The sequence below is a fragment of the Chaetomium fimeti genome, assembly GCF_033439085.1.
Source record: "Chaetomium fimeti strain CBS 168.71 chromosome Unknown B0H64scaffold_7, whole genome shotgun sequence".
NCBI lineage: Eukaryota > Fungi > Ascomycota > Sordariomycetes > Sordariales > Chaetomiaceae > Chaetomium > Chaetomium fimeti.
Window position 1 is genome coordinate 1431655 of NW_026944335.1, and position 16720 is coordinate 1448374.

General features: G+C 57.8%; 4 protein-coding genes across 4 annotated transcripts; 1 reads left to right on the forward strand and 3 right to left on the reverse strand.

Annotated features, from left to right (window-relative positions):
* The first annotated feature begins 1806 nt into the window (after positions 1–1806).
* B0H64DRAFT_229798 (uncharacterized protein) lies at positions 1807–3467 on the forward strand. Its single transcript, XM_062799709.1, has 2 exons — positions 1807–2146; positions 2211–3467. The coding sequence occupies exons 1-2, from the start codon at positions 2053–2055 to the stop codon at positions 3323–3325; spliced, it is 1209 nt and encodes a 402-aa protein (XP_062656022.1). The 5' UTR covers positions 1807–2052; the 3' UTR covers positions 3326–3467.
* Positions 3468–6136: 2669 nt separating this feature from the next.
* B0H64DRAFT_467614 (kinase-like domain-containing protein) lies at positions 6137–7543 on the reverse strand. Its single transcript, XM_062807721.1, has one exon. It carries the CDS (start codon positions 7384–7386, stop codon positions 6442–6444), a length of 945 nt encoding a protein of 314 aa, XP_062656023.1. The 5' UTR covers positions 7387–7543; the 3' UTR covers positions 6137–6441.
* A 559-nt stretch (positions 7544–8102) lies between these two features.
* On the reverse strand, positions 8103–11320 carry B0H64DRAFT_229828 (uncharacterized protein). Its single transcript, XM_062799710.1, has 4 exons — positions 10288–11320; positions 9783–10223; positions 9137–9723; positions 8103–9084 (listed from the first exon to the last, which is right to left on the reverse strand). The coding sequence occupies exons 1-4, from the start codon at positions 11199–11201 to the stop codon at positions 8213–8215; spliced, it is 2814 nt and encodes a 937-aa protein (XP_062656024.1). The 5' UTR covers positions 11202–11320; the 3' UTR covers positions 8103–8212.
* A 1423-nt stretch (positions 11321–12743) lies between these two features.
* On the reverse strand, positions 12744–16513 carry B0H64DRAFT_328787 (uncharacterized protein; the record flags this gene model as incomplete). Its single annotated transcript, XM_062800849.1, has 2 exons — positions 12744–12920; positions 12977–16513. The coding sequence occupies 2 exons, from the start codon at positions 16511–16513 to the stop codon at positions 12744–12746; spliced, it is 3714 nt and encodes a 1237-aa protein (XP_062656025.1).
* Positions 16514–16720: the final 207 nt, after the last annotated feature.

The following is a 16720-nucleotide window of genomic DNA, read 5'->3' on the forward strand; positions in this document are numbered from 1 at the left end:
CGGCGCTCGGGGCAAGAACCCTTGGGACTTGCACTGTTTCCCACCGAGCGACCCCTCGACCACCCACTTCGCACCCACTCAACCGACACGGTTTCTCGTTCCTTTTCCTCCAATGGAGCCTCCGCTTTTCACGTTGCCAACCCGCCCCAGGATGTTGGAGCCCTTGCCCTCGGTCTCCACACCACGCCCACGCCCACGCCCACCTGGCCTGCGCCGTGCCGAGCTCCCACTCCGGCGACGCTGGGCCCTTGTCAGCCGGGTCTGTCTGTCTGCTGCTGCTGCTGCTGCTGGACGATCCTATCAAGGAAACCCGCGAACCCGCGGACCCGTTATTCGCCTAGAAGGGGGCTGCGACCAACCAGTCTTGCCGTCATTTGCGAGGAACATGGGGGCCGATGTATTCGTACCCTGAATCCGCTGAATCCCGCTGCTGTCTCGTCAATTCGGGGCGTCGCTAGCCGTAGCCTGTACTGCAGCCATGTACTCCGCCAAGCACCGCCGTGGCAGGTCATCCCGATCTGGTTCACGTTTCGTCACTCGCACCGGACCTTGGCTGCTGGGTCAGGGCAGCCACAAGCCTGTCGTCCATCCATCCTAGCGCCCCGTTTTGCCAGCATCCACATGCGGAATCCCACGACGACCCTGATGAAGCTTGCGGTCCCACGCCGGGCCGATACATACATAATAAGAAGCACACCTCCCTCCGCCTCGCTCCGAGTCTCGCACTCACGGTCCCAGTCAGCCAGCCTCAAGCCCCTCCGACTTTTATCGCTTTTGCCCGACTGCGCAATTATTTCACCTAACTACCTACTCCTACTCATAGTCGTGCTGGTTTGTCCTGCACGTCATGCCCGACCCGAGTAGCTTCAGCTAGCCTCCAACAAACTCCGGAAGGAGCTCACCCGTCGGCTCTTCTGCGGTCGCCTCTGCTGGGTCACCGCGCCGCCGTGTTGGCAACCCGTGCCGTTAGTGCCGTCAGCTACCTGACAGCTCGTGTTTCGGTTGTTGGTTGCCTTTGCACACTCGACAATCCGGCGGAAGCGGTTTGCTGACCTAAGGTTCAGCCGGCTCGCAAGGCGAGCTCTTCCGACACAGGCTCTCCCGTCTCCCTGTTTGCCCTGGGATCTCCACATCTGCCCTTGCGACCACACTCCGGCCCGCCCGTCGCCTTCGGAAGAATCGCACCTCATCGGTCGACTTACACACTCTTCTTCACTGCCCCAGCTCCACCGGGCAGCCGTCAACGACCTCAACAGGCCACCACCCCATCTCCACTCAACCCACATTATTTTTTATTTCATTTTCCTCGCCAACTTTTGGCTGTTCGAGTCCCTCGACGAACAAAGTTGTTTTTGGCTTCGATTCCGGAGTCAGCGGCATCCCGTACCGATGTTTTTGGGCGGGCGGTATCCCCAGCAATGACCCTCTGAGCGGTGCACGTTGCGACCCTCTTTGTCTCGAACCCCCGTCGCCCGTCGGGCATTCCCGAAGGTTTTGCTTTTTTCCCCTGTCGGCTCTGCAGCTCCGACAGCCACCGACTTTGCGACACCGCAGCAACTTGTTCAAGACCGGACGTTATTCCGGACTCACAAACCGCTGTCTCGTCTTGATAGACCGGCTACGATTGCAGTTTCTCCGCCATGCTCATCGACGGAGAGAAGTGGGCTTGCGAGGCCTGTGTGAGAGGCCATCGCGTCAGCAACTGCCAGCATCATGGTGAGTGATTTTTGCTTTCTTCCCCTGCATGCGGTTCCCGTCTTCGATGTGCTGCAATGCGCTGGCACGCTGGCTGCTTGGCTTGGTCGGCTGCAACCGAGGGGTCGCGGATTTACCGCAGCAATCGCAGCACACGACAAGCTTCATAGTGGGGGCTATGCTGCTGCCCCTGCTGCTTCCCCTCAATGCCCCCAACTTTCATGCGGCCTGTCTCCAACTTGGTCTCGCGGGGTAAATGGTGATGAAAGAGAGAGCTAACACTAGAGGATAGAGCGGCCACTTCAACACATCAACAAGAAAGGGCGGCCGGTTTCGCAATGCCAGCACTGCCGCGCAATGCGCAAGTCGCGCTCGGCCCACGTCAAGTGCGACTGCGGCGAGAAGACGCATAAGTGCGTGCACTTGAGACCTGTAATCGATGGTCACAAGGGTGAGCATTGTCGTGTCTGATTGATCAAGGCTCCGCACCTCTGATTCCTGACCTCCGTTCGCAGAAAGCTGCTGCTGTGGCCATGGCGGTCGTTGCACTTGCTCACACAAGAGGGAACCGACGCTGGACACGGTGCCCGAGTCGGACTCGGACGAGCCCATCCCATCGCAGCCCAAGATCGCCAAGGCGAGCTCCCGCCCCAGACGCCGCGCCAACACGACCAACTCGGATGCCTGCCTGTCTTTCGACGCCAATGGTAACCACAAGCCGACGTACAAGCACGCCAAAGCTTCGCAGAAATGCGGCCCATACCAGCTAACCCGCGGCAACTCGGTAACGAGCGCGAGCAGCATGGGTAGCATGAGGAACCGATCAATGGACGACCTCTTTGGCGCCAGCACGAACGGCGATGCCAGTTCCGCGACCGGAAGCAGTAGCAATGATGGGATCGCCCAGGCGCAACGCCGGGTCAAGTCGGAAGCTGCCTCGCCCCTCTTAGAAGGCTCCTCCTCTTCTTTTGCCCAGCTCAATGGGCAGCTGCCGCCCTTGGATCTTTCGAGTATCAAGTACCCCTCGTACATCCCGAACAGCGCCGACTTCTTCGGTGCCCTGTCGGATTATGAGCAGCCCATGTTTAGCGCTGGGCTGAGCGCGGCTTCGGTCGATTGGAGCAACTATGAGGGCCTCGAACTCGCCGGCAAGACATCTGACTTTGCGCCTTCGAACTACAGCCAACCGCAAAGCTACGGTGGCTTCGACTTTGCCGGGTCCGAGAATATCCCGACCATGACGACAACCACTTCGACGTCGGGCGAAGTTTCCGAAGTAGAGGACTTCCTATCGAACCCGCTCGATGATTTTGAGACGTACCAAAGCAGCGCTTCCATCAACGGGTACGGATTTGGCCACGCGCACGTCGGTCTGCTCGGAAACCCGGACCTCACGAATCTGGACCTTGACGAGTTTAGCTACATGAAGAAGGATGCCAGCAAGTTCCTACCGACCCCCGCCACCATGTCCGGCGACGACCCGACGTTGCTCCCCACGAGCGCGCCCGCGTTCAACGGCGTCACCTCGCTGGATGATGACCCGGGCTTCTGGATGAACGACTACACGATGCCGGCCTTGACCGAGTCGCCGACAGAAAGCAACATGGTATCATTTTGGGACGGGCAATAACACGGAACGATACCCGGTAGCGACCATCGCGACGGTTTCTCGCACCTTCCGGTCTCGAATACCCCGCTCTCCATCAGTTCCAGAGTGATGATTCAAGCAGCGAATACCCCCGACGCCACGTACATATTCCTCTTGTTCGCCGGAGTTATGTTTCAGTCGCGTTTACTGGCTTACACGGAATGGAGCACGCAAGCGGGGTGGCGATTTGGCCAGGGCAGTTCTCTTCGAGGTGATGGCGCAGAAGGCAGTCTCTTATTTTTTTTTTCTTTCCTTTTTGTCTGGGCATGAAAGTCAAACGACATGATGATCATTTTTTTGCCTTCATCATCTTTTCTACACCATATGCATCATACCATGCCCCTTTCGGTTTCCCGCATTTCCTGTCGCATTTTCAGCCGGAGGCGCGTTTAAGGTTCACAGAGGAGATGAGAAAAAAAGGAGAGGCACGTTTGTTTCTGGAGGACATGTTGAGGCTCGGGAATCCCGACGACCTGCAACTGACGGCTACACGTGTGTGGCTATTTTGAATTACCATACGGCACTATGGTACAATATCTACGTTTTGCGGCGGCTTGCACATTCCAGGCTCACCCGTTTCGGCTATTTACGGTTCCCCGTTTCTCAACAACTACGATTTGACTCTAGATGCTGGGAGCATGGAGGTACATAAGAACGAGCATAGCATCATAACATTACGGAGGAAAAGAGAGAAGAAGAAGAATAGACCAGACGTTTTTTGTTGGGTTGGCTGGCTGGCTGGCCTGTCCGGATTGGGGATGGTGGTTGATATCCCATTTTTGGTTTTCCGTGATCAAAAGTAAAAGGTATGTACAGAATATGTGGCAGTTGATGAAGGATGCCGCTCATGCCGATCTGCCTTGACCACCAACCGTCGGCGATCCCCCTTTTTTTTCTGCTCGAGGCCCGCTCGTTGAAAACTCCCTGGTCCCTCCTTGCCCGTGGAGGTCGGTGGAAGAATGCATATACGGCGAAGCCCCTGTCTCGCGGGCAAAGCTCGGCGTTCGTTCTCGGCCTGTTTGTGACAGCGGCGGTGAGCTGCGCCCGAGTGCCCCAGTCCCGGTCGCCAGGCTGCGGATGGCGGGGCATCCCCCACTTTTGGGGAGAAAAGCTTCCACTCTTTCTTGGACAGCGACGAAAAACTTCCATGGAAGTTTCGACGGGCTGGTTCTTTGTCGGTCAGTGGGATCATTGTGCACCCCCACGGGATAGTGCACCGAGGTGAGTGACCTGGTGGAGAGACCCGAGTGGGTGGGGAGGCAACTAACTAGGGAAAACTGGTTGGTTTCGGTTGCTGGACAGGACACATTTACCTAGGAAGATAGAGTCACAGATTACAACACAGCAAGCACATCTGGCAGCACACGGGTCCCTCGGCCCTCGGCGGGTGGAGCGCATGAAAACGAAATCTATCGGTTCGAATCGGGCCTCGTCTAAGAATAACTACCTCTTTCTGCTGCTCCTGTCCGCGCACAGTAGTAGCTTGTGATTTCCTGCCCCCCTCCCCCCGTTGTGGTGTTTTATTAGTTAACTAGTGTCGCTCGGCCTTGGTCTCCCCTCTCTCTCCCCATGCAAGTGAGCGAGATGGGCACATGGGGTGCTGGGTTGCATGGCATGGGCACGACATTGGCATTGGCATTGGCATTGGCATGGCGGGGCGTTGGGCATGCGGGGTTGCTGGTTGCTCACTCAAGTGTCGCCCGCACCCCGTTTTGGTGTTGGTTTGGCTTGGGAGCTTGGTTTCCTTGTAGCTTGCTTGCATGTGAGGGGAGATGGAGGGGTTGTGTGAATCCTGGGGTAAATTTAGAGGGGTTGCTGCTGCGCTGTGAGTGTGAGTGTGAGTGTTCCCCCCCTTCCCCCCGCCCCATCGCTCGAGAGAAGGGTCACACGTGGGGGAGAAGGAGTCCGTCCGTCTGCCCGCTGTCGGGGGGGCTCTGCTCGGATAGTGGTGGTGGTGGTGTCGTGGCCGGTCGTCCGGGAACTGGCTTGGCCGAGTTTGGCTGTTTTGGGTTGATGTGCTGGTTTTCGTTTCTCCTCGGCCCGGTGTCTGTGGTGTGAGCGGTCTGCCTCGGAAGAAGGAGGGGATCATGTTCGGATGCTGGTTTTTTTGTTTTATTTCTGAGTGTCACTTGAGCTAGCAAGGGCGGTCAACGAGAAAACCCAACTTTTTGGGTTGCAGATGTGGGGAGAGGTTGACTGGCTTGTTAGTCAGTCGCCAGTCAACAAGGAGCCGCGACGCAAGGGAGACCCTGATGAAGAGGGGCCGTTGAGAGTTTATTTTCTCTTGTCTCGCTGCGATGTTTCGGGTAGTTCCGTACCCGGGGCAAAAAGCACCGATGTGACATTGTGGCATCAGCTCAGCCGTGAGTAAATCATGCACTGTCGATGCTGCAGTTCGGACGAAGCTCACCGCATCAGGCGAGGATGGATGATCCCGATTAGACCGGGTATCAGCCAGATATGAGGCGGCCCCGAAAGAAGTTGAAGGCCGGTCTGTGGATAGGAAAAGATCGACTACGGCTCCAACTTTTCGCTTACTTTCGGGAAAAGGAAAAAAGATTGTTGTTTCAAGCCTGGGCTGATGATTGTCAGGGGTTGTTGACGGGAGTCAAGTATTAACTACCGGATGACCATATGTGAAGGCAGTGAGTCTAAATGTTAATGGACGAGGCGCAATATCTTCTATCCAGCCCTGCCTAGCCTGTGTGTTGTGAGCTGTAGTCGTTGTATACCAAACCACACATCCTATTCTTATATTCCATACTAATGTATTCAAGTATAGGCCTTCTTCAAGCAATCTGATTTATTTAGAGTAAAAGTCCTGGTTCCCCCGTACACCCAGTGAAGGAAGGGTATACGGTTCTCTAGAAGGAAAGACGCTATCCGGGGACGTCTGCCCCCCAGGATCTGATCTCCTTTCCACCTAGGTACATATACCTAGGTAGGCAGCGGAGTTTGATGACGAGCCCCCTAGGAATAGCCCAGATACTTCTGTGAGGTAGATGAGTATCTCGACGACATGGGGATGCCGTGGATCAGTCCGCCCGGTCCCGACCCAGAATTAGACATTGTTTGCGCTGGGTGTGCAGATTTGCATGCTATTTTCCGCCACCACCCCGTGAAGGAACGAGGTCTGGCACCTTCGCGCCGCCATCTCGTAGCCGTTTCCACACAAAGACCCGGACATGCTCATCCTCCAACTTGTCCAGATCGACTGTCTTACCTTTCATCAGCGCCTCCTCCATATCCTCCTCCACCAACGCATCCTTCCCCGTAAAGACCTCCCACACGGAGATGGCCAGGGCATAGTTATCGTCAACGATCGTGGGCGGGCCATGACTATCCGGATAGCCGCGGCTCGGGGCCAAGTATCGGTCGCTGACGCCACCCTCCCAGTCCTCGACCTCATCATCGGCCAGCAGCCGGGCCGAGTTAAAGTCACACAGGCGGAGCTTGCCGTCGCGGCACCGCAGGAAGTTGTCGGGCTTGATATCACCGTGGGCGATGCCGACTTCGCTGCTGTGAAGGCACTCGACAAGGCTGACCATCTCGTCCTTGACGGCCATGCGCTCTTCGGCCGGCACGAGCTTGAAGTCAAAGGGCGTGGCGAGCTCCATGATGAGTCCCCGCCGCCACCATGCGCCGTCTATCTTGGCCAAGACATGGCAGAGGGGGGTGATAGCGCAATCGCCCGCCACCATCATCAGGTCAACCTCGCACTGGGTGACATTTACTTTATAGGCAACGTCTCCGGGGCACCTATAGACGTAGCCACTTCCCCCGACTCCAAGAACCTCGAGGTTCTGGGGAGTCAGCAGCTCGTGCTCTGTCGTGATAGTTGGGAGTCGGCCCAAGCTTGAAAACCTTGAGAGTGCGGGAGAGATCATCTCGGTCGCTGCCCGGGTTTCGTTCTCTCCCGGCGGTGGAGGACCCGCCGCACCTTCGCTCTTCTGGCCGGGGGTCGTCCGGTCTTTGGCTCCATCAAAGGGTTCCTCTAGAGCCGGCTCTAGGTGCGATTCCAGGTTCTCGGTTCCGGTTCCCATCGTGTGTGGCTTCTCTCAGTCGAGGTTGGGTTTTGGATCGTCAGGCACGGAAGGGTTGCTGTTGGGCTTGGTGGTAAACGCAGTTCGGCTGCGGAAGCCAGTTTGCTTTAGCACCTCCGCTGCTGACCTCTCTTTGTCAACCCATCCTTTCTTCCCTGCGGTGATGTGGCCCTTGCACGTAACAATGAAACGGACCTGCCGTCATTCTACAGTAAATCAAGGGCCCGACTGAGATACACCACTGTAGCCTCGCGCGCGAGTCTGTACTCTGTCGCGGGCTTTGCTCTGACATTCCAAGCATTCTGCTAACGGTGGATGCCAATGCCGTTGGATCTGCGACCCTTGCCGCAGCAACAGAAGAACAGCCTCCCCCTCTGGGCCTCTGGCTCGAGTAGGACATTCCGCATCTCTATTTATACCACCGATGTGACCAGCGGGTGTGAAGTAGAGGGAGGCATACAACGCTTCAAGTCATGTACGTGTACAGAAACAAACAACCGACTCAGCCCAACGCCAGCTGCCCGCTCTGGGTATACGACAAATATATACAAACAAACGACCAAGCCCTGTTCTTCACTAATGCCAGTTAAAGACAGTGCTGCGTAAGACCTACATCAACTACACCTGTCCTGGGGCAAGTAAAGTGACCCACCCCCCATCCCATCGCATTGTCACAACGGACCTTCAAGCAAGAAAGAGAACCCCCCCCACCAAAATGACATCAAATTAGTCCTCCCCATTCCGCAAGGCAAGACTCCAGAACGACATCAAAGGGCAGCAGCGGTAAACCAACATCATAAACCGGTATTCCCAACAGGCCGTCCTCCTAAGCAACCGTCGCGCCATCCCTGGGGTCGTCAAACCAAGTGAGGTAACCGTCCCTCAACACCGCGCGCACATCCACCAGCGCCGGCAGATCCCGGTCCTCCACACTCTCCGCTTCCGGGTTGGCAGCCCCACCAGCCCCGGCAGTACCACCATCACCGTCAGCCGGAACAGCGCCGTTCGCACCAGCAGCACCAGCAGCGCCAAGCGCCGCCTCCGCTCCAGGCTGGGCATCCCCAGCGACTACAGCCGCAGCCGCAGCCACAGCAGGAGTGGGATCCGGGCCCGCAGCAGTGGCGGCACCGGTACCGTCAACAGCGGTGGCCAGATCCGCCAGCTGGTGCAAGTTCTGGCCGCCAGCCGCAGCAGCGGCAGCGGCACTCGGGCCCGCCGCCACCGCCGCGGCCGCGGCGCTTTGGAGACGCGCCTCGTAGCGAGAGAGCTTGTCGCGCACGGCGGCGTTCCACGCGGACGGCGCCATGCTGTAGTGGAGGACCTCCTTGGTCAGGCGGACGGCTTCGCCGCGCGTCCTGCGGAAGCGGCGCAGCTCGACGAGGCCGAGCGCGGCGACGGCGGCGAAGTGGTGGGTGATGGGGCTGAGGAGGTCGTGCTTGGCGGCGAGGAGACCCGTCAGGCTCCGGGTGGCCTGGAGAATGTTGACGGGGCGCTGCATCTCGTCCGGGGAGAGCAGCTCGGATACGAGGCGGAGGAGCCAATAGGTTAGATAGAGCGCGGGGTGCTTGTCGTTGGCCGGGATGGCCCAGCCCAACGTTTGGGTGATGCCGGCCGCTAGAGCCAGGGTCTGAGGCTCTGAAGGCTCGCTTGGTGGATTGGTAATGGCGGGCATGATAAGTGTGAGGACGTAGGAAGCGCCTGGTAAATCTGTTAGGAGGGCGAGGCTGAAAAGGGATGCGGCAAGACTCACGGATCAGGGCATAGACGGCCTCCCCGACGATATGTTCCAAGCCCGGCCGAGGCACGACAAGCTCACGGGCGATCAGGGCAGGCCTGGCCATCCCGAGCGCGTGCCACCGATCCAACATGATCAAAACCCACCAGGCTCGCAAGGCAACGTTGTCGTCCGAGTCAGGATCTAGTTCGGGATTCGGATTAGGGTCGACTGTCCGAGAATGGACCCTCATCGAATACCCAAGCCCGACAGCGCGACCGAGAATCTCGGCCTTGGTCGGACCGGCCACCAGGCCCTTGCCAGATGCGATACTGAAGCAGTCCACCGATATCAGAACCATGACCTGTGTCTGGAGGCGTACTATATTGGTAACGGAAGAGCGCGGTTCCCCCTCGGCCTCCCATTCGTTCAGAAGGCGCCATGTAGTAGCAGGATCGCTGTCCATTTGACTGCTGGCGTCGGGAAGGAAGTGCTTCATCATGGAGAAGAAGCCCTTGTAGAAGGCATTCTGGAGGACCAAGGGTGCTTGCCACAAGAGGGACTGCACTCTGGCTTTGCTGCTTGCCAGCACTGGGAAAATTGGGTGAATGAGCTCCAGATAGCTGAAAGCCGCTGGTTAGTATGGAATCCCCGCCGCAAAACCCAGGGCTGGTACACTTACCGATTGAACACAGCGTCCTCAATTTCCGGCAACTGGTCCGCCTGATGCGACGGTTCCTGAGGGAGGTCGCTCTGTGACATGGTCTCCATCATGTCGGGCTGGCCTTGCAAACCAAGATCGTTCGTCGGGGCGGGATACGGCAAGGGCGCGGCAGGCTTCAAGGCGAGGTCGGTCGAATTCCCGGGCATTTGCGGGTGGAATTCGGGCTGGAGGTAGGGCAAAATCGACCTGTGCTCAGAGTTGAACGTCGCCGATATTCTGTTCGGAGACGGAGTTTGGAACCCTTCGCCAGAAATACTAGAAAACGGCCGCTTCCTGATGTCGTCGCCTAGCCCCGGGGAAACAAACGACTCGCTTGACGGTCTCCTCTCGCCGCCTTCCACGTTGGTGCTGAGCCTGCCTTCGATGGTATTGATGCGGTCGGCAAGTTCTTTGATATATCTATGGCGGGTCAGTACGCCCGGACTCTTGCATATTCGGACCAGGAATCGACTATCCAACTCACCCCTTGCTGGGTCCCCGCTTCTGAGGCACGCGGCTGAACAGGCATTGTGCGTTCGACCGGCGACAGTTGGAACAAAGCGCCTCGTTGGCTTCCGACTGCGCGTCGCACTTGATCTTCTTGCGCCGACACTCATCACAGGCCCGGGACACCTTGGACCGTTTCCTGGGTGGCGTGGCGTCGGGAATCTGGTACTGGGGATGTACCTGTGACAGGTGGTCCATGGACATGTGATGAGGGAGTTGGGGTGGAGGTGGTGGGTTCTGTGCATAGTGGTGTTGCTGAGGCTGACTAGGGTGTGGCAGGACGTCCTGAAGCTCATGGCTTTGGAGTTCGTGGCTGTGGTTTTGGATCTCGTGGCTGTGGTTTTGGAGCTCATGGCTATGGTTTTGGAGCTCATGGTTGTGGTTTTGGAGCTCATGCTCATGAGACTGCATCTCACGCTCGTGGTTCTGCAGCGATGCCTCCAACTGTTCCTCCAGATTGGGTTCAGTTTGAGGCTGTACTTGGCCGTCCTGCCCATCTTGTTGCTGCATTGGCTGCTGCTCCTGTGCTTGCTCTTGGACGGCAGCAGCCATCATGGGCGCGAGGCCCTGTGACAACTGGGCCGCCAGTTGGAGCTCATCTGCACTCACTGGCGGGCGGGAGTTCTGTTGCTGCTGCGGAGCCGGTGACTCCTGGAGGTTTTGAAGTTGGTGCAGCTCATGGTGTTCGTGCTGCTCCTGGTGCTCAGGCATGCTGGGTAGGCCATGGTGCTCTGGCGGGGCGGGCTGATGGTCCATCTGGGGGTCAAGCTCACGATGCTGGGTGAGCTGCTCATAGTATTGCGCCTCTGCACTGTCGACAATAGGGGAGGGGTAACTTTGTTGCATCACGGCATCCTCGGCCTCTTCCGGGGTGGCTTTCTTGTCGTCCATGATGGGGGCTGAACAATTAACCAGATAAGGTTGAGTGAGTGTAAATGAAGCAAGTGCGAAATCGCCAACACTTGTAGGCTTTCTCGAACAAAAAGTTGAGAACTGCGCGTCTGTCGACAGCAGTCTACACAAATGGCGATGGCGATATATATATGTCGCTGGTCGGTCACACTACTGCGTTGGAACATAATTAGTATGGACGACAGTGAATGAAAAATGCCTCGACTAGATAGACCGCTCAATTGGTGTTGCTGTTGCTATCAAGTGCAGATGCAGATACAGATACAGAAAAAACATGATTCCGAGAAATTATAAAATGGCGATTTGACAGTATGTCGAGACAACACCATCGCCAGTGTGTTGTTTCTGACGATACCACACCCATCGGAAGTAAAGTGTAATGCATCACGCTCGGACGGCGCGGGGAGCCACACACGGATAGAACAATTGGGAAAATCGGCAAGGCCTAAAACATACCTTGGTTCGGGCCAGGAAACCTCTCCCAGTCGGATCCAGATCCTGGGATTATTGTCGCTGCGGAAGAACTGACAGCTCCGATCGAGAGGGAACGGAACTGGAAGGAGTTTTCACCGTGGTTGGCAAAGCGGAAAAATCTTGCGGGTTCTCGGAGAGAGCTTGATGTGGGAACTTGGGGCTTGGCTCGCTCATGAACGATTTCGATGGGGCGTCGACAAGTGTTGTTGTGGCTGGTAGCCGTGTGTAGAAGGTTTGTACACGGTGTTGTGCACGGTTTTGTTCTTACCCCGCCCCTTTCTCTTCAACATGACCTCACAGTCAACAGAGAGCCTTGGATATGAATGAAGATGATTCTAGTATTGTTGAAAGCTCCCCAACAAGGACATGATAATTCGTGATAGCAACAGGAGAGGGAGTGATGGAACCGTCATCACAAACACCCGCTCATCCTACTCAACCTTCAAGCCATTGTAGCGATTTCATAACGAAAAGTATGTTTAGTCGGCCAGATTATAGTCATAATGTTGCTATCCACCAGACTTGTAAGCCTCCTTTGACAACAGCAGAGCATCAGACAACAAAAGCAATGCGCACCAACATCAACCTGTCGAGCCCTGCATCCCCCAAGCTGCAAAAACAAGAAATAGCCAAAGGGTATATAAGAGCGGCGACTATGCGAACAAAGTTCCATTAAAAATGTTTGTGGTTGCCCATAACAAAGAGCAACCGGTTTATGGCAAAGTGTGAAATGGCGAAATGGTGAAGACGAGAGAGAGAAAGAGACGGACACCTTCCCCCAGCTCCTTGTTCCCACAAAACTCAACAACGCATCCCCTCGCCCTGGATGGACAATACAGCCACCCCCGCCTCAGCGCCCGGATGCCGAGCATCAACCACTCAAGACTCGTTCTTGAGGTCGGTAATCGACTTCAGCATCTCGTGGTGCTGGCTGCCCAGCTGGGCGTCGTAGTCCTGGAGCTGGCTGACCGACTCTTGAACCTTAGCTAGCTAGAAAACACGACCGATCCGTTAGCCACCGCCCGCCCAAGGCAAACAGAGAGGGTGTTATGAAAAGGCTGCATGATAAGTGAGAGTAGTCCGCACCGAAGCCAATGCTGCCGAGGAGTGATCCGGCTCTGCCTCACCTTCCGTGGGCTGGTTAGCAGCGTCGCCGTTTTCGTCGTCGCCGGCCGCGTTGGCGAAGCGGCTCGCGGCAAGGCCCTTGGGCGCGTCGCCCGTAGTCTGCGTGGATATGGTTAGCTGCATACTCGTTGAGTATCAGCGATTTGGAGACGTACCCTAGCCTCGGCCAGCTCCGCGTCCCTAACCTTGAGCTGAGCCGTGAGCTCGGCAATCTTCTTGTCGGCATCGCCGACTTGCTGTTCCACGTCCGCCAGCTTCTTGATGTTGTTAGCCGCCAGGGTCTGCGCCTCCTCGACAAGCTGCGTCATGCTGTCATGCATGTCCTTGTAGTCGGCCTGGGACGTCTTCGTGATGGTCTCGACCTCGTTTGTGCGCGCCTCCAACTCCTTCTTGGTCTTGGCCAGCTCCTCCTGTGCGCTTGCAAGCTCCGACGAAGCCTTGCCCGATGCCTCGTCGGCGCCGGCAAGGGTCTTCTCGTGGCTAGCCTTGAGTTCGGCAAGCTCCTTTTCGTGGGTCGCGGTAAGGGTAGCAAGCTGCTCCTTGAGGGCGTCAAGCTCGGTGGTGTCGGGCTTCGCGTTCTTAGCGGCATCGAGCTCAGCCTGAGCCGTGAACTTCTCCATCTTCTCCAGGGCCAGCTGCTGGCTGAGAGTGTCGATCTCCTCCTGGGTCTTGGCATGCTCGGCCTTGAGCGCCTCGAGGGCTGCGTCAACCTCGCTCTTGGCCGCTACGACCTTGGCCAGCTCCTCCGACGTCGACTGAGACTTGCCCGTCAATTCCTCCAGAAGGCTGTTGTGGTTGGCCCGCAATTCGTCGAGCTGGGCCTGGGACTGCGCGGTGCCCTCGTTCCTCAGGGCCTCCTGAGCCCCGTTGTGCACCGCGATCAGTTTCTCCACCTCGGCCGCATGGTCGTCCTCGAGGGTCTTCTTGAGCGACTCAATGGCCGATGCATGGCTAGCCTCCGCGTCGCTAAGTTTGGCCTGGGTAGCCTCAACATCCTGCTGGAGGGCCTTGGCCGTCTCGAGCTCCGCCATCAGTTTCGCGATTTCATCCGCATGCTTGGCCTCGAATTCTTCCTTGAAGCCGCCGGCTGCCTCGAGCTGAGCCACCAATTTGGCGACCTCCTCGGCATGCTTCGACTCCAAGTCGCCCTTGAGACCACTGGCCGCCTCCAGTTGAGCCATCAGCTTCTCCACTTCCTCGGAGTGCTTAGCCTCCAGCGCCTCCTTGACTTCGCTTGCCGACCCAAGCTCCGCCGTGAGCTTCGCAACTTCCTCTGCGTGCTTAGCTTCGAGCTCCTCCTTCAGGTTGCTGGCGGCCTCGAGCTGTGCCGTTACCTTGGCTAGGTCCTCGGCATGCTTGGCCTCAAGTTCCTGCTTGATTTGCTCCACGAGGGCCGCGTGGCTGTCATCGCCAGCCGCCTTAGCAGCAGCGAGCTCATCAGCGTGCTTGGCAAGGATTTGCTCCTTCTCAGCCGTAGCGTCGTTGTTGAGGTTTGCGAGGATCTCGGCATGGGAGGCCTTCAGAGCCTCAAGCTCCTTGGCCAGGCTGGTCTCGCTTTCACCCCTCAAGATGTCGATCTGGCTGGCATGGCTGGCCTTGAGCGACTCAATCTCCTCGGCGCTAGCCTCATGGGCTTGCCTGGCTAGGCTCTTGGCACCTTCCAGCTCCTCGGCATGGCTCGCCTGAAGCGCATCTAAGGCCTGCTGATGCTCAGCCTCCTTAGCTTCCAACGCCTTGACCGCGGCCTCGTGCTCGGCCTTGGCCGCCTCGAGAGCCTTCGCATGGCTCTCAGCAGCTTCGTCATGAGCCTTGGTGAGCTCATCGTGCTTGACCTCGAGCTCCTCGAACCTACGCTTGAAGAAAGCATCGCCCCGCAGGCTCTCGATCTCGTTCTCATAATCCTGACTGACCTGCTGGAGCTGCTTCTGGTGGTGGTCGGCAGCGGCAGCGGTCTCCTCCTTGATCTTCGCGATCGTGGCATCCTTCGACTTGCTCTCTTCGTTGAGACTATCGATAAGTTTCTGGAGGTCGGCGTGGGAGCCAGTGGCCTTGGAAGCTTCGTCTTTGATAGCCGACAGCTCAGCTTCAGCCTCGGCAACCTTGGCTTCCAGAGAGGTCAGTGCTGCCGTCTTCTCTTCGAGCTCAGACTTGGCAGTTTCCGCAGCCTTCTCTGCCGCCTCGAGTTTTGCATTGAGTTCGGCAATCTGGGCCTCTAGCTCCCCAAGCTTTGCTGACCCGGCCGCTGTTTCCCTGGCAAGCTTCTCCTCGTGGGCAGCTTCCAGAGTCGCCTGACTCGAGGTCAAATCGTCGATCTTCTTTTGTAGTTCGGCGAGGGTGGTTTCGTGGCTCGCATTGAGCTCCTCGATAGCCTTCTCGTGGTTGGCAACGAGGGTGGTGCTTCCGCCCTGCAGCTCCTCGGCATGCTTGGCCTTCAATGCCTCGACAGCCGCCTCGTGCTCCTGCTTTAGACTGCTCTGGAGAGCCTCAAGCTTGGCAGTGTGGTCGTCGGTTGCCTTGGTGAGGCTTGTCGCAGCCTCGTTCAGCTTGGCCTCCTGCTCTGCCTGGAGGCCTTCGAGCGATGTCTTGAGCTCGGCTAGTTCAGCTTCAGCAGCTTCCTTTGCACTGGTAGCGCCAACGAGCTCGCTCTTCTGGGCAGCCAGATCGGTTTCAGCGGCGGCCAGCTTCTCCTGAGTCTCGGCAACCTGCTTGTTCAGAGCCTCGAGCTCGGCAGCGTGCTCCGTCTTCAGGCCCTCCAGGGCTTCCTGGTTAATGGCGCCTTCGGTGGCGGCCTGGCCTCCTTCGACAGTACCGGCCTTGGTGAGCTCCGCGATCTTATCCTGGGACGAGGAAATCTTTGCCTTCAATTCCATGATCTCGGACTCGCTGGAAGTGAGCTTTGCCTTGAGATCCCCGATCTCCTTGGCGGACTCGGCAGCGGCGGCAGTGGCGGTGGCGCTAGACGTGCTCGATGCCAGCGACGGACGCGGCGCATGTCGAGTAGTCCCGGTCGTTGTTCCAGACGACACGGAGAGTCGCTTCTTCGCTTCCGCTACGGCGCCGGTACCGGAGGGTTTGGTGGCGGTACGGGTCGTTGCAGCGGGCGCTGACGAAGCGGTTGTCGATGACCGCGAAGTGGTCGTGGACATCCGCGAAGGCACAGTGCCGGAAGCTGCCAGGGGCTTCCTTGCTGCAGCAGTGGTGCCGGCAGCAGTGGTACCAGTTCTCGGCTTGCTGGGTGAGCTCGAAGGTCCGCTAGGCGCGGTGGAGATACGGCGCGCCGATCCAGTGGCACCCGAGACCGGCGCCCGCTTCTTCTCATCTTCGGAAACGGACGGGCGAGAGCGGTGAGAGACAGTGGATGTAGCCGTCGATGGGCGCTTGATGGTGCTCCCCGCGGCAGGACGGGCCGTCGGCCTGGTCCCGGTGCCGGCAGCGCTCGTTCGTGTGGTCGAGCTTGTGGTCGAGCTTGTGGTCGACTTCGTGGAGGCGGCACCAGTGGCAGCCGGCCGACGAACACCCGAGGTAGCGCTTGTCGTGGCGCGCTTCGAAGCTGCGGGGCCGGCCGTTGTTTTCTTCTCTACAGTGGCAGTCGGCGAGGTCGGCGTCGAGGGGACTGCGGGCTCTGAGGTAGGCGCAGGAGCAGATTCGGGAGCATCCGTGTGCTGGACAACCTCGAAACCGGCGTCGGACATGATGGGCTGCGTGGGCAAAGCCGTGGGAACAAATTGGGAGAGCTAGGTAGACAATCGAACCACGACGAGACTCCTGGCTATCTTCGGGGACAGTTAGCGACTTGGAAGCTGACAGCGGATTACGGTGTGTGAGATCATGGGCAACAAAAACAAATTGACGATGATATCACTCGGTCCCCTTTTACAGGGTTCCCAGATACAAGAGGG